Source organism: Triturus cristatus, chromosome 6 (assembly GCF_964204655.1).
Source record: "Triturus cristatus chromosome 6, aTriCri1.1, whole genome shotgun sequence".
NCBI classification, from domain to species: Eukaryota; Metazoa; Chordata; class Amphibia; order Caudata; family Salamandridae; genus Triturus; species Triturus cristatus.
This window is the reverse complement of record NC_140589.1, coordinates 180,910,531-180,927,222: the sequence shown is the minus strand read 5'-3', so window position 1 is coordinate 180,927,222 and position 16,692 is coordinate 180,910,531. Positions and strand designations below refer to the sequence as shown.

At 50.8% G+C, this 16,692-nt stretch overlaps 1 protein-coding gene across 5 annotated transcripts in view; it reads left to right on the top strand.

Moving 5' to 3' along the window:
- Positions 1 to 3,266: 3,266 nt before the first annotated feature.
- TFAP2B (transcription factor AP-2 beta) overlaps positions 3,267 to 16,692 on the top strand; it is a 130,895-nt gene continuing 117,469 nt past the window's right edge. For 3 of the 5 annotated variants that reach the window (XM_085610455.1, XM_085610453.1, XM_085610450.1), the window contains exons 1-2: positions 3,267 to 3,444; positions 14,729 to 15,184. In XM_085610455.1, coding sequence (XP_085466581.1) covers positions 3,397 to 3,444; positions 14,729 to 15,184 — 504 coding nt within the window. In that variant the 5' untranslated portion in view covers positions 3,267 to 3,396. Of the gene's footprint in view, positions 3,445 to 8,764; positions 9,160 to 14,728; positions 15,185 to 16,692 lie in introns of those variants that run through there. The other 2 variants (XM_085610454.1, XM_085610451.1) reach the window with 2 other exon arrangements.

Here is a 16,692-nt window from a genome sequence, read left to right as displayed (position 1 = left end):
TGGGGCATGAGGTCACAGTGAGCAGTTGAACTGCAATGGGGGCGATCTGAGGTTTGAGCATATGTAGACCCAGTGGCAGAGGGCGTCTGAGGTCACTGGTCAAAAGTGACCCGTCCGCACTACACTAGAGACGTGGGAGGTCACACGGGAGGTGTCCTGCTATATGGGAGATCCGGGAGGCGTCTGCGGCGAGGTCACTACTCCTAAGTGAATAAGTGAGCTACCACACTCTACTGGAGACAGGGAGGTGAGTGGCCTCACGTGAACAGTCTACGTACACCGGAGCCCCGCTGGGTTGTCAGATCACCTCTCAAGCGAGAGTGTCACTACACCAGACACCTGCAGGGGCTGTGAGAGGTGTCCTCTCGCACGTGAGAGTCTCACAACACCAGTGGGTGACTTCGCGGAAGTGAGTAGTGTCGGACCAGTGGAGAACCCCAGGGGTTGTGAGGTGACCTCTCACAAGTAAGAGTCTCACAATAGCAGAGGGTGGCTTGTCTCGGTACAGCAGAGACCCCAGGGGTTGTGAAGAGACCTCTGACATGTGAGAGAGAGTCTCACAGCACCGCAGGGTGACTTGTCTCGGTACAATGGAGACCCCCAGGTTCGTGGGGTCACCTCTCACAAGTGAGTAGTCTCACTATACTGGAAACTTGGAGGGTGGCTGCTCGGACTCACCTGAGGGGGGGGGGGTGGGAGGGGGGGAGGGAGAATGACTTCAATCACACCGGTGTTGTCATGCATTTTAGTGCTCCGACAGTTGTAAAAAGTGTCAGACTCGCGCTCTAGTTTGAATCGGTCTAAACACCGAGTTAGCGCCGCGGTAGTGAATGAATAAATGAATCAAAGTTCACGCAAAGAAACTCTTGGGAGTGTCTGCAGCTCCGCCTCCCGGCAGCAGCTTCCGGTGCCTGGTCTGTGAACACGGGTCTGATGCAACAGCATTCGTTTCTTTGTTGCTGTTTTTTTCAGTTTGAATATAGCGCCAATATATTGCCCGAGGCCATTCGAGCGCTTTACACGGGAATCGTATTGTCCGTGCATTTCCAGACCCCAACCCACAGTGCGACCTTTGAACTTATTCAAACATGCCGCCTCCTGCAGCCACGGGGAGTGGGGAATGTACACTGCGCTCGCTAAGGAGAGGGCTCGGGGCACCTTGGGGGTCGGGTGGGGCAATCTGTTCATTTTGCCTCCCTTTGTGTCGTTTTTTTGATTTTTTAAATTATTATTTTAATTTTCAAAACTGTATTTGAGAGCTTATTGCACACACGTGACTTAAATATTAATAACAACAACCACAATAATGCGCTAATGCTGATAATAATAATAGTACGAATAATGATAACAATAATAGTAATAATGATAATAATGTAATAGTGCTAGTGCTAATAGTAATAATCATATATCATTATTATCAGTGCAGTAGTATTGATAGTAGTGGTAGTACCGCTGTTGTTGGTGCTGTGCTTGTCAGCAGTGTGTAAAATGTAGCGCCCACAGCCCGCGGACACTGCCGCAGCACTGTGCACGAGGTCTAAGGAGTAACCCTCTTACCTAGTGGCGCTCTCGTGCCTCCCTCTCCCTCCCCGCCCCCCATGTATCGACCGCCCTCTCTTCCCCCACCTGTGCCCGGTGTGGCTCAATCGGCCAACCTCGGCTTTGATTCGGATTTAATACCTTCCCTCAGGCGGTACCTGCAAGCTGCCCCCACCCCATCCAGGGCGAGGGCTGCCCCACCCCATCTGCCCGGGGCGAGGGCTGCACCCACCCCATCCAGGGCGAGGGCTGCCCCACCCCATCTGCCCCGGGGCGAGGGCTGCCCCCACCCCATTCAGGGCGAGGGCTGCCCCCACCCCATTCAGGGCGAGGGATGCCCCACCCCATCCGCCCCAGGGGCGAGGGCTGCCCCCACCCCATCCGCCCCAGGGGCGAAGGCTGCCTTGGCGTGGTGCACCCTCTCTGCTTGTCACAAGTGAAGTGCCACCGTCTATTGCCCCAGAACGGATTATGTGATGCCCTCTCACCCCTCTCCCTACAACACTCCCGTGTCCGGCAGTCACGCTCCCGTGCAATGCACGTGAGGCGTGGATGTGCACTGCCGTCAGCTGTGCACACTCCAGGGCACACCGCTCGGGCCGGTGTCCGGCTGCACGCGGGGAGAGGGGTAGACAGACCTTCACGTTTGCACTTACACGTGGGAGAGGGCCTCAGGGCACGGGCCACTCCCCTGCTCCAGTGACACCCCTGTGCGTGGGAACCCCGGGTACCAGCGTGCGGGTCCGTGCAGTGAGAGCACAAGAGCGGATAGTCCAATGGGAACAGGGCAGGGTCAGTGGTGAACACGAGCAGCCGGAAGTTCCTTGCTTGTACCTATAGTTACATTTTATAACTGCTCTTCTGACCACCCCTCTACTCCTCGGCCTAAACCCTGTCTCCTCTCCCTCCCTCTCTTATCCTAATTACCCATCAACTGATCAAGTATCCATCCATTGATCCATCTATCCATCCATCCATCCATCCATCCATCCATCCATCCATCCATCCATCCATCCATCCATCCATCCATCCATCCATCCATCCATCCATCCATCCATCCATCCATCCATCCATCCATCTATCTATCTATCTATCTATCTATCTATCTATCTATCTATCTATCTATCTATCTATCTATCTATCTATCTATCTGTCTATCTGTCTGTCTGTCTGTCTGTCTGTCTGTCTTTCTATCGATCTATCTCTCTATCTCTGTCTATCTATCTATCTATCTATCTATCTATCTATCTATCTATCTATCTATCTATCTCTCTATCTATCTATCTATCTATCTATCTATCTGTCTATCTGTCTGTCTGTCTGTCTTTCTATCGATCTATCTCTGTCTATCTATCTATCTATCTATCTATCTATCTATCTATCTATCTATCTATCTATCTATCTATCTATCTATCTATCTATCTATCTATCTATCTATCTATCTATCTATCCATCCATCCATCCATCCATCCATCCATCCATCCATCCGTCTGTCTGTCTGTCTGTCTGTCTGTCTGTCTGTCTGTCTGTCTGTCTGTCTATCTATCTATCTGTCTGTCTGTCTGTCTGTCTGTCTGTCTGTCTGTCTGTCTGCCTGTGCGTCTGCCTGTCTGTCCATCTATCACCAATTTATCTCCCGTGTGGCTGTCTCTCCGTCCTTATGAGAGTGCCGCCCTGCCTCGCCCCTCGCTTCAGACACGACACAATGTAGAAGTTGCAGATAGACAGGGCCGCCGGATTCGGTCCCTGCCCCCCTTTTCCAATTATAGACGGCTCATTACAGACAGGGGGTGCTGGGAAGGCAGACATCTGCTGCTCACATGAGCGCACTCCCCTTCCAGAGGACAGGCAGGCACCATGCTCTGGAAACTCGTGGAGAACGTGAAGTATGAAGACATCTACGAGGTGAGCGGGCCGGGGGCGAAGGGGCACTTCAAGCGAGGGGCACCCGGCACTTCACCGGGCTAGGTCCAAAGAAGCGGACCGGGCGGTGAAGCGGGCACATCAAGAGAAGGGCAGCGGCCCTTCACCGAACAGGGTCCAGTGAAGTGGACACTTCAAGCGCGGAGGAGCCGGCACTTCACTGAACAGGGTCCAAAAAAGCGGGCACCTCAAGCAAGGGGCAGCCGGCACTTCAACGGAAAGGGTCCAAGAAACTGGCCGGGGGTGAAGCGGCACTTCAACCGAGGGACAGTCCCACTTCACTGACAGAGGCAGAGGGATGCGGACACAGTGTGGCGAAGTGGAACTTCAAGCGAGGGATAGTCGGCACTTCACCGGACGGTGGTCGACAGCAGCAGGCATGGGAGGGGGTGGAGGGTATTTGGGGGGTAAGCAGGCTTTTCATCGGACAGGGGTCGAGAGCAGTGGGCAGAGAGGGTGAAGCGGGCACTTCACCTGACTGGGGCAGTGAGTAACGGGGAGAGGAAGTCATATGGGATGAAGCGGGCACTTTAAGCAAGGGTCAGCGGGCACTTCAAGTGAGGGTCAGCGGGCACTTCAAGCGAGGGTCAGCGGGCACTTCACCAGACAGGGGTCGGGAGCAGCGGGCAGAGGGGTTGAAGAGAGCACTTCAAGCGAAGGGCAACCTGCACTTCTCCAGACAGGGGTCGAGAGCAGTGAGCAGTTGGGGGGGGGGGGTGAAGAGGGCACTTCAAGGGATGGGCACTCTGCACTTCACCGGACAGGGGCAGGTAGACTCCAAAATAGGATGTCAGAGTGGGTGCAGAATGCACTTTAAGCAGGAGACAGCCTGCACTTCACCGGACAAGGGCAGAGAGATGGTGCACTGCCTCCGTACCCGGGGTGATGCCCAAGGATGACGAAAAATACGTTCTTGAAAGTGCTGAAGCCATGGAAGTGTTTAATTGAAGTTGTGCCGCTTCCCAGGACCGGTACTGCCTACATCAGCTCGGGCGCTGCTCTCTGCGGCCGGGGCTCACACCAGCCACGAAAGCATGCGCTTAAAAGCTAAATATGGAACTTTCTGAGTTTATATGGACGACAGTGCAGTCATAAATACAAAAAGCGCGATGTGCGTGTTTCATTGTGAAGGTTTATGTGGTTGAAACAATGTCTCTAAAATATACCAGGATGTGCAGTTTGTAAGTGCGGAGGGTCTTCTAATATCACAACATGTCATTAAATCTACATTTCTGTGCTCGTTATGAATTACATATTGTGTGCCTGCCCCGCCCCGAACGTTGACCCATTTAAATATTGTTAGATTTTTTTTTTTGTTCCAAATATTTTATTGGCATTTAAAAGTAGCGTGTAAAAACATTCAAGTGTTACAGAACCCTTGCGATGCATGCAAATAAATGTACCCATAATACATAAGTATGGAAGGCGGACATACAGTAGTGATCGTGAAAATCAGCCAACAAACTTAGGTTCATATAATTCGTTGTAAGTTTTTTTTTCTGTTTGCCTTTGGTAAGATGCTTTTCTTTATAAACTGTACATTTATTTGTGATGCGTGAGCCCGTTGCGCCAGTGGGCGTATTGGGGCAGAGAAGACACAGGTACAGTCAGCCCTGGCAGGCTTTCAGTAGTCACGAGTCCGGCACTTACACAAACGTGCAGAAGTGGAAAGAAAGGGGAGGTTTCGAGATTATGGGATGGAAGGAGGAATTCGAGAGAGGGAGAATGCGAGGGAAAATGGGCTACAGAAAGAAAGCCAGTAAACGAAGGAATAAAAACTGAAAATGAGAGGACAATTAGGAGAACGAGCGGAAGAGAGAAAGAAAGTATGACAGAAGGCAGAACAGCAAACAAGGAAAGAAACAATCATAGGTAGAAAGAAGCGTGACAGAAATGTGTAAGAAGAGCGGAAAGGTAAGAATAGAAGTTTTGAGGTAAAGGCAGGCTTAAGGATCAGTGTTCGGGAACTATATAGGACACGTGTTTGAAATAAAAAAAAATGGAATTTGTTGTAGACAAATAAAACAACTGGCCTCCTGTGAAGCTGCCGTGCGGGGCCTCGTGCCTTCCTTTTAACCGAGGGTCCGAGCGATGAATTGGTTTCTACTGATCTGCTGTGAGGGTCTCGCGCCTTCCCTGCCCGTGAGGGTCGCCGCCACGGACTGGTGCGTGGGGTTTCTGCGGGTTTGTTGCGGGGACAAGTGTCGAGGGTCTCAGGCGGGAGACTAGTGGGGATTGTTGTGTGTGGGTCTTTTGCGCTGAAAGGAACTTGTGCCGTGTTTTTGTTGTGTGGTGAATTGGGGGGTTCAGTGGGGTATTGTTGCAGGGGTGTACTGTATGTTTGTGGGGACAAGGGGGCTAGGGACTTTGTTATGGGGCTGCTGAGTGTTTTCTCTCTCCTCCGAGGCCTGCTCCCTCCTTTGCCAAGGCTGAGCGTGTTCTGCGGGGGCTGCAGCTGGGGTGCGGGGACCCGGCAATGAAAGGCCCCGTCAGGGTTGTTTGCACTGAACACTGGCATATGCACGATTCGTTCTGGACAGAAAGCTGCGGCGCCCCGTCCTCCCCCGACACCCCCACCTGCAGCACCCCCTACAGTCCGAGCCCCTCCTGCTGAACTTTACCTCCTCTCTGGCAGGGCAGAGGGGGTTCCTACGACGGCCCCGGGTCCCCCTCGTGTTCCCCTATACCCGCCCTGTGCACCTCAAGTCTGACAGAGAGCTTGCACGGAAGGAGACACGAGTTCTACTTGTACAAACGCACGCCAACATGTGAGCTCACTGAATAGAAAGCGAGGGGGCATTACTTTCGGGGGGTGGGGGGCACAAAACAGCCTGGGAAATACAAACGCTGTAATCTCATAGACGGAGCGAAAACAATGATGGCCAGTTCATTGAGGGAAGAAACGTGTTGGCTAGCTGACCCGGGGACCCTTGGTGGCTAGTGAGCTGGGGAAACGGTGTAGCCTGTTGGGCAAACGGGAATGCATGTCGGCAGCTTAGAGGGCGAATGAGGCCGCTGCCTGTTAGCACTTTTGACTAGCGCGGGGATAACATGGGCATCTTTGACCAGTAGTGCAAGAAAAATAGGTGCCTAGTGAAAGGGGCTGGAAGGAAGTGTTGGATAGTCCAGGACAAACGCAAGCTAGTGCTGGCTGCAGGACGAAGAGACACGGGAGGGCACTGGAAGAGGGTGTGAGTAAGGACCCGAGCTGCCGACTTTGTAACTGTGGATCCGGGTTCGAGTCTCACTCTCGGCATCGACTCAGCACCCGTGATTCTGGACGAATCACCGATCTCCCCGTGCCTACCGAAAATGAACGTGTCCTTGTGTCATATAACTGGCGCTCAGGTAAAGCGCTTCGATACCTTCGGGTCAAGTTGCTGCATTGTTCACTAGTGGAAACAGGAATCGGTGGTCCGTGCTAATAGAGGAAACGTGTTTTCCGGGAACAGGAGGCAAACAGAGTATTGTTAGATGAAAGGGACATAGCAGACCCAGCCAGTAGTAAGCATTACATTCAGGTCACGCGTTTGTCTAGCAGACAACCCAAAACATATTCTCCACTTAAATGAGCAAAAGGCATTGCTTGATTTAAAAAAAAAAAGTGAAGGCTCCGACTTCCAAGTATGGCAAAGTGAGACACACGAACAGAGGAAACTCCGGCATCTGTGCGCACGAGCTGCGGGCACAAACCTCCCTTTTACCCAGAGTTCTGCGAGCGCTAAGGTCTTTTCTAAATAAAACAGAAATCCGCCTGTCAAGTTCCACACCTTCGGCGGCGATCCCCCGAAGCACTGATCGATCCCTGTGTTCCTGGACAGGCCGGTGAAAGCGCCTTTGGAGCGGCTCCGACAGACCGAGGGCTCCGCTCCTTCCCCGGCTGAGGGCAGGGCCGAAGGGAGAGGGTTTACCATTAACAGGAGCCGTCAGGCCAGTTGAGCTGGTTCCGGAACCTCTCACTAAGAGCCCCTTGTGCCCCCGGCCATCCCGGGACGTGCAATCACCCGGGGAGCCTGGGGCAAACCGGGGCCGCCCATCCCTTCGGGTTCTTTCACCTCCCTTCTGTTAAATGTTTATAAACATCGGCGCTCTTCCGTCTTTGCGCAAGAGCACACAGTGCCGGCGTGTATTGGTGCAGCCGAGAGTGGCCGATAATAATCTGCGGCAAAGGACGGAAGAGGGAAGCAAAATAAACTTCTCAGCGGACCGGGGCATTCATTGAAAGGCCTAATCACGGCAGTGAACAGGAAGTTTAAAATGATTACATTGTGGCAGGAGCCCCGGATTTGTATACTTTAGGGGTGATATATGCTGTTCTGTTTTAGGACGTTCATAGACTCCAAAATGAATAAAAATGAAGTGAGTTTAAGTTTTTTTAAGTACTGCACGGCGCTTCCCAGTGGAAAGAAAACACAATTAAACATTAAATAAGACATGTGGCAGTTTGTCTCTTTATATGTGTGAATTTTGTGTGTGTGTATACACACACACACACATACGAGTCTTTCTTTGCCTCCCTCTCTTCAGTTCTTCCTTTTCTCTTCTCATTCCCTTTGGCCCAGGTCCTTTTGTCTATATTTGTGTTTTTATTCCAGATTTTCCCTGGCTCCCTCTCTATCGCTCCTCTTTCTTGATGTCCTGCCGCTCAGCCTGTCGCTTCTGTCACCCTCTCTCCATCTCCACCTTTCTCTTTGTCTCGAGTTCTTTGTCTACCTTTCAGCTACTCTTTAATTTTCTCTCTGCCTTGTTCTCATTTCTCTCGATGCCCCTGACTTTCCCTCTTTAGGCGTCTATTCCTTTTCTTTGCCCCTCTTTTATCTCCCCCCCCTCATTTTCTGCCTGTACTGCTTCTCTCTCCCTCCACTCAGCCTCTCTCTCTCTCTCTTTCTTTAAACCCTTTTTAACCTTTAGTTTCTCTTGCATTCTCCCCCTGGCTCTCCCTATCAATGCCCCTGTCTGTTTCACTGCCCCTCACAGAGCCCTTGCTCTACCCCTCTTTGTATCTGTCTTTCCTTCTCTCCCTCTGCCCACCTCTTACTCCCCTCTCCTAGTCACTCTCTTTCCTTGTGTAACTTTTAGTTTCTCTTTCATTCTCTCCCTGGCTTTCTCTCTCCCTACCTCCCAGAGCCCTTCCTCTGCCCCTCTTTGTATCTCTCTTCCCCTCCCTGCCTGTCCCCTGCCTCCCTCCCTCCCCCGCCCTCTCCCCTCCCCCCTCACTCCCCCGTGCTAAACTTCTTCACCTCCAGCCTGCCCGCGCGGCCGCCCCCTCGAGCCTCGTAAGGCTGCGCGCGCGCGCGTCCGCGCCACTGGTCGGCGCGCGCTGGAGCCGGCTGCAGCGCTTCACGCCCCACTTCCCCCCATGCAGCCTCCTCGGCGGCGCTGGAATATTAATAGTCATGAACGCCACTTACTGCCTCTCGGTGTAGACGGCAGAGCGAGGGGTGCCCGCCAGTCGCAGCCTCGCCTTGGGTCGGACAGCAGCGCCGCAGCCACGGGGGCGCACACCCCCGCTTCTGGGGACTCTTTTTGATGGATAGCGCTGGGAAGACCTCAAGCGGCGCCCTGCTCACACACCCTTGATTTTTTTTTTCTTTTGTCAATCGTTGTTTTTTTTTATATATATATTTCATTTGTTACCAGCACCGTCTCTGTGTTTTTACCTCTGCCCAGATGTTAGTCCACACCTATTCAGCGATGGTGAGTGCGAACTCTGCATTTTTAACCTTCCTCTGTAATCGCCTTTGGCTTTGTAATTTAGGTCAGTAATTGCAGCCTTGCCACAGCAGCTGCGCCTGTCCTCGGGCACCTCTGCATTTTTATTAAGGGTTAGAGATGGTTGGCAGCCTGGGGATAGGGAAGGGAAAAAAACAAAGTTTCTATGCCATAGCTTTTGGCGATTTGGACAGCAATTCAAGAAAAGCGTATTTTTTTTTTACTTTGTTTATATACATGGGCAACGCTCCTCCTGTTTTGATTAGAGTACATTGACTTTCAGTTTTGAGTCCCTTATATGTTCACATTGTGGCCTGTGTTTTCCCTCTTTTGCAAACTTTTTGTTTTCTCAGCTCACTTTTGTTTTAGGGCCTATTTGACTGGTTCGTTTGTTTGTAATTTTTAGTGAGTTTTTATTTTGTTTACCACATTGAGGAAACGTACCCGTGACATCGCTAATGGCTGCCCCGCTGGGGCTGAGGAAAATATCTGTGTATGTTCTGTTCTGCCACTCATTGGAGTTGGTCACTTTGGATAGGGTCTGTGCAGCCGCGGTGCGTCCATTGGGGCGTAGGGGCGTAGCCCCACCAGCCCTGCTGATTGGACCCGCGTTAAATAATACCCGCGTTAAATAATTAAAATATAATGTCCAAATTACCATTTACTGCGCACATTATTCCGGCGGCGCCGGGCAGCACCCGACTTTATCGGGAGTGTGCAGGGGGGCGGGCTGGCTGGTGTGGTCATTGATTTGAAGCCGGATGATTGACAGGTCTAAAAACTTTTTTTTTCCCCTTTCCCCGCATGTATACTTCGGGCAGCAACTTGCCCGAGCATGCGCACCCAGGCCGGCCCCATTAGCTAGTAGGGGGGGGGGGGGTGCAGGACCTGCTGGCGGCAGCGCTGGCAGCAAAAGGGCGACAGGGCGAGCAGTCACTATGCCCTCCAAGCCAATCCTGGCGCTGCATGCAGCGCCACTGCGCCAGGATTGGCCGGTCACCGCGCAGCATGAGCAGGGGCAATCCTGATTGGATGCCGAGCTTGACGTAAGGTAAGCGTGCTGCTTGGATCCGGTAACGGTCGGGTTCACTTCGTGCGCGTCGCCTGAGCCTCGTGGTCGTCGTGACTCGTGGACTGGACGGTGGCTGAGGACTGAGGACACACAGGTAGGATCGGTTGGGGAAACATGGGGAAATGCTGGGCCGGCTGATTTGTAACTGCTGTCATATACCGTTTTAAGTGTTTATTAAAGTCCTTTTCGTATCAAATTAAAGCAGTGAGTTGGACCTACAATTTTGTGCTGCGGAGCGTTCAGTTTGTACACCCCTGCCCTACTTTCCTGAGAAGCCTGTGGCTGTTCACCAGCGGTACCACTGAAATTCGTGTTGAAGGGGTTGTACTTGGCCTAGTTTGCGAAGCCATAGTAGGACAGATTACAGGAGATCTGAGGTGAACCACCCCTGCCCTATGGCCGTGGCTCAGCCCCTAAACTGGGTCTGGCACATGCCTTCAACCAGAAAGGTTATGTATTCAGAGTGACCAACTTTACTCGTTGTGCCACCCAAGTCTATATAGTCCGTTAATCACTATTCACTGAATTCTACATTTCATTGGAAGTCAAGGGCACAGTGTGTGCAGGTAGAAATGCCGCACTAAAGGCATTAAAGGAAAAGAATGAAAACCAGCCTAGATGCCGGTCTACATCATTTCTTCAAAAGCTGCAAAACAGCACTTGTGGCTGTAGGTGACCTATTCCTTCCTTCATAGTGGTCGTTATGAAATCCATTGGGGCTCAGTGTTGGGCATGGGATTTCTTCCACCCCACCTGCGCTATACCCTTAGCGATCAGTCCCTGCTCGATTCCCACACAAGCTCACAGCCACAGTTGCAGTGCTTGAACCTCATCTGTTGTGCTGCTGCCCTCCAGCAGCCTTTGCCTGCTTTATCTACTCCCTTTTGGCTGATTCCTCAGGGCCTAAGACTAATCCCACCTCCCACTCAGCCACCTCTGGTTCCCACTCAGTCTTCTTTCCTGTGCTATTCCTCAGCGCACTCTTCCCCTCTTGCACTGGTATTTTAGTTACGGAGAGTAGGCATGCACTAATGCAGGAAGAACAGATATTCAAAGTATGTACACTTTCACGAGAGTTGGGTAATTAAATGTATGCTGTGTTAGGTGTGCCTGTGTAAGTGCTGGGTGACACGGAGTGAGCAGTGTGAGTGCAGGGTGAAAGGTATGCCTGTGGAAGTACAGGGTGAGTAGTGAGTGCAGGGTGAATAGGGTGCCCATGTGAGAACTGGGTGACCAGTGTGGTCTTGTCTCAGGACGGGAAGCGTGAAAGATGAGCTGTGTGAGAAATGCGTAACCGAAGTACCAGTGCGAGTGCTGGGGGAATCGTGAACCAGTGTGAGTGTAGGGTCATTCGTGGAGCTGTGTCCATGCAGGAGGATTCATCCCTCGACAGGAAGAAACCGTCATTGACAGTTTAGGTGTAATTGGAACTATAATTATAATGATTGTGAAGCTGATCCTGCAACAAAATGTCAGTATTTTGGATATTTCAAAGTTACTTTTGTAGAGGTAGGTGAGCCTTTGAAGGCCAGAGCCAGATGTTGAGCTCTGGCTCTGAAAGAAGTGTTCTTGGAACTTCACGCCAAGTCTTCTTGTGGTTTCTGTCACCCACACACTTATGTTTGTCACTACGCCGCCTCATCGAGAGGCTAAATGTTGCAACGTAAAACCAAGAAACCTGGTTTCAAATGGTATATCTGCTTGGCAAAATGTGTGTTTCCCTGGCCCATTAACTTATTTCACTGTGCCTTCTTTTCTGTTATCATCCTACCTTAAAACTCAATTAAGGATGTGTCATCAACAACCTCATTTGTTTAAAAGACTTTAATAATACCCCCTATGTTATAAAAACCTATGCAGTGTTCACATGACGGCTGACTTGCCTCTTGGTTCACTAAAAGCATCGTCCTCGCAGGCATGAATGTTTCAAAGTTGACATTTAGAACCAATAACTTCTCATAAATTCCAGTCCATGCAGAAATTAATTCTAGGTCTCTGAACTAAAACGCATCCAAGTTAAACAAATCTACCTTTTTAAAATTTGAGCCTTTAGCATAGGTTTACATGGCAAATTATACACCACACAGAGCACTGCCTGGACTCTGGCTCGGCACTCTTTTAATGTTCTGCTTGCCTAGCTCTGTATTGTTCCTGAAATGTATTCTTCCACTGTGGCATCAAGGGTCCTTAACAAGAGCAGGGACAGCAGGGGGGCCTGTAGTAATTAAAACACACAGACTGGTGAACTGAGAGCAGTCATGCGAAGGTGTGGCTAGAAGCGAAGAATACACTTTGACACCGCATAATCATGATTGCACTTAAGCACTTTAGGGTAATGCTTTAGTTGTGATACAATACATATATCATGCATTTATGTATTTCCATGTCTTAAGGTACCTTTCTTAGATTTGCGAATGAGAGAATATTTTATACTGGATTAGGTATGTGTTAAATATGTTATATTCTAAATCTCTGCTGAATGGGATTCATTCAAAATGTACACTTTATGATTAGGGTCAATCTGATGGCAGCGTAATCAAAATGACTTACTCCGTGACTCTAGGATTGTCGACAATGAATCTCTAGTATTGTGTGCTTTATTGCACCTTTCCTAGTGGGCTTCTGATATATTATGCATACTGTGAGACACTGCACTTCAATATCTGTGATTGCCTGTGTTTGCCTTAGCTTCTGCTTTGCAGTTGTCTCATTGGGTGATGAACTGAGCTATTACCCTTTTGCACTTGTTTTCTTGTCACGTTTGCTGGTTATTGAAATACAAAGGTCAAATGTCAGCCGCTTTCATTCTGGGAGCCTGGTGTTTACTTTTCTTTCTCTGACTTCGAAGTGAGAGAGTTATGTGAAATCTTGCTATGAAATGGAAAGGGTTTTTTCTAGCACACAACAAATATGAAAAGTGCTGATATTTCACACTATATTAGAATTATAAATAGATAATGAAGTTAATTTTTGTATTGGAGTCTGGAAACAAATATTTGAATACAATGAAAACACAATACACTAGCCAATGCTATTTCCACACATTATCATTTATGCGCTAAAAATCTGCATGTCTGTACCAATGTTATGGTCATTTCAATTGGAAATGTGTTGTCTGTAAAGGCAGTGTGCTACCACACGATGGATACTCCACATTACGCCGCTCCACTCTGCAACACTCTCCTTCAGTCTATGCCCTTTGATTCAGAGACATGCCCCTCGACTTTGACATGCCACTCTATGCCACTCCAATCTAAGCCACTCAACACCATTTGACCCTCTTAACTCTACCCACCCCACTCTTTACTAATCTATTTCAGTCAACTCTATCTCACTTCACTACAGTCTACCCCACTAGGGTCTACCCAACTTTACCCCTCTCCACTCCTGGCCAATCCACCCCAACCTGCCTCATTCCACTACAATCTACATCACTACAATCTACTCCAATCCACTCAACCACAATCTACACCAGTCCAGTCTGCCTATCTACCCTACTGCAATCTACCTCACTGCAATCCTCTCAATGTTTTCCACTCTACTACAATCTACCCCACTCCACTCTCCCACAATCTTGCACTCCAGTCTACTCCACAGCAAACTACCCCACCCCATGCCTTCCCCGCTCTGGTCTTCTCAAGTCTACCCCAACTCCACTTCACCCCAACTCCACTCGCTCTTCTCAAGACTACCCCAACTCCACTCCAATGTACCCCACCCCTTTCTGCCCCGCTCCAATCTACCCCTTTCCAATACACCAGTCTACCCCGCTCAACTCCAGTCTACCCCACCCCACTCTAGCCCACTTCACACCCATGTACCCCAATCTACTCCAGTCTACTACAATCTACCCCACTCCGCCCCAATCTACCCCACTCCGCCCCAATCTACCCCACTTACTCCAATCTACCCCACTTACTCCAATCTACCCCACTTACTCCAATCTACCCCACTTACTCCAATCTACCCCACTTACTCCAATTACACTGCTGTGCAACTTCTTCTACTCTTAGAGCTGAGATTTCCATGAGTCTTATAGTCTGAATTCAGCACCTGAGCATAATAGGACAGAATGTATGAAGCTCTGTGGTAATACTGAATAAGCAGCTACCTATGTTATGCCATCTATTAATGTAATAACTGCACTTTCACAATTGCTTTATTAACCTTCCTGCTTTCTCAAATTTGCTTGAAAATGCCTGATTTTTCTTCTTTTTTTTCAATATTTTCTAGGGGGGGGTAACCCCCCCAAACCCCCCTTTTGGGGTTCGGGCTCGCTCGCTGCGCTCGCTCGCTACGGTGCTGTATGCTAATTCGTTTGCGCCCCACCACTTTAAAATCTCACCCACCGCCCCTGGGTCTGTGTGGGGCTGAGTGTGTGATTTCCTTGCACTTGTGTGTGTGTGAGAGAGAGACGAGTCGCACTTGCTGGTTCTTGCTTGTGTACTGACACTTTCTCCTGTTCTCTTTGCCTCCCTCCAGGACCGCCATGACGGCGTGCCCAGCCACAGCTCCCGCCTGTCCCAGCTGGGCGGCGTGTCCCAGGGACCCTACTCCAGCGCGCCCCCGCTCTCCCACACGCCCTCGTCGGACTTCCAGCCGCCTTACTTCCCGCCCCCCTACCAGCCGCTGCCGTACCACCAGAGCCAGGACCCGTACTCGCACGTCAACGACCCGTACTCCCTGAACCCGCTGCACCAGCCGCAGCAGCACCCGTGGGGGCAGCGCCAGCGGCAGGAGGTGGGCTCCGACGCCGGATCCCTGCTGCCCCAGCCCCGGGCCTCGCTGCCCCAGCTCCCCGGACTGGACCCCCGGCGCGACTACCACTCGGTGCGGAGGCCGGACGTGCTGCTGCACTCGGCCCACCACGGCCTGGACTCGGGCATGGGGGACAGCTTGTCTCTGCATGGCATCGGGCACCCCATGGATGACGTGCAGGTAAGACGGGTGCGCACTCAGCTGTGATCCTCGGCTCGTGCGGGAAAGTGATGAGTTTAAGGGGCTCTTCAGGGGAGAGAGGATGTGTGAATAGGGAGAACCCCTAGAAAAGGGAGGGTACTGCCGGGGAACAACATTTTATTAAAATGGCTGCCTAGTCGAAGGCAACAATATAAACAACGGCTTTAAAGGGACCATCAATTAATTGCAATTGTGTGAAAAGGAAGCACCAATTAAAAAGGAAAGTAAGTGTAAAGGTGCAACACGCTATCAAAGGGGCCTAAAAGAGAATGGTACAATATGTGGAAATACAAACTCAGCGCCTCTTATCACACTCCCACCTCACAAGCCCGAATGACATATTTTGATGACGCCCGGTGGGGTTTTGGGCTCTACTTAGACACAGTTCACCAGGAGCGCCTTTCATTTTACCATTCAACACGTTTCATGTCAGAATGCCGCCATCTTCCCGACATTCTGAAGTGTCAAAGTTCAGTTTCGATCCACGGGGGGCCTCCCCCACCCAGGAATCGTCCCCTCCCCTCCCGGGGAACATACAAAGTAGCCTAAACTCTTTCCCTTGGTGTGCTTTCAATCTGAGCTGCTCAGCCTTTTATCCAAAGGAAATGCGATAATTGGCCGTCCTTCCAAAGCAATCTAGTGGAAGAGGTAATTCTGCCTGGACTGCTGCCGGCCTGTGGGAGGGACGAGTCACATTTCGGCTTATTGCCCCGACCATATTTGTCCAAACATGACCCCGTAGAACCAGGGCCCCTGCCCTGTGGCCCCTGCCCTGCAGCCCGAGGTGTTCTAAGTGTGAATTCTCGTCTGTTGCCTCGAGCTTCCTACGAAAGGTGATGTGGCAACGAAGTTTAAACTGGGGCGTTTTTATCCGTCTTGGAAATTCCAGTTGGCCATTTACAAATGGTTTGCTTTGCACTCAGTTCCCGGAGTGTGGGGTTTCGGACAGACTGTTGCAGTTGCATCTTGCATTTGTGTGGTATAAATGGCTGGTTTATGCTTCAGATTTCCAGCTGATTATAATCTCCTCTTTCCAAAAGTCCATTTCAGGCAAATGCGCCGACCACTCAGAACCCCCCTGTAGCAGGCCCGCTGCAGCGCCACCTGGGAAGCAATGTTCATATGGTGTAGAAAAGGAGAACAGACTCACAGGGTGGGGGCGGGGGTGGGGCTAAGCCCGCGTCTCTAGCTTAAGTGTTACCTTCATTTTGTTTGAATTCACCAAATACAAGAGTGTCACCGAAAGATGGTTTACTCTAGTCACAGTCGGTGAGTGCCACTGACACCAGGCCCTGTAGTGTGCCCCCGGGACTTCACCGGACCACTCACTGTAACCACCCCAGGGCAGAGTCCTTGCTCCGCTCACTGTAACCACCCCAACAGCCCCGCTGCCTCACTCTGTGTAACCACCCCAGGGCAGCCTCGCTGCCCCGCTCACTGTAACCACCCCAGGGCAGAGTCCATGCTCCACTCACTGTAACCACCCC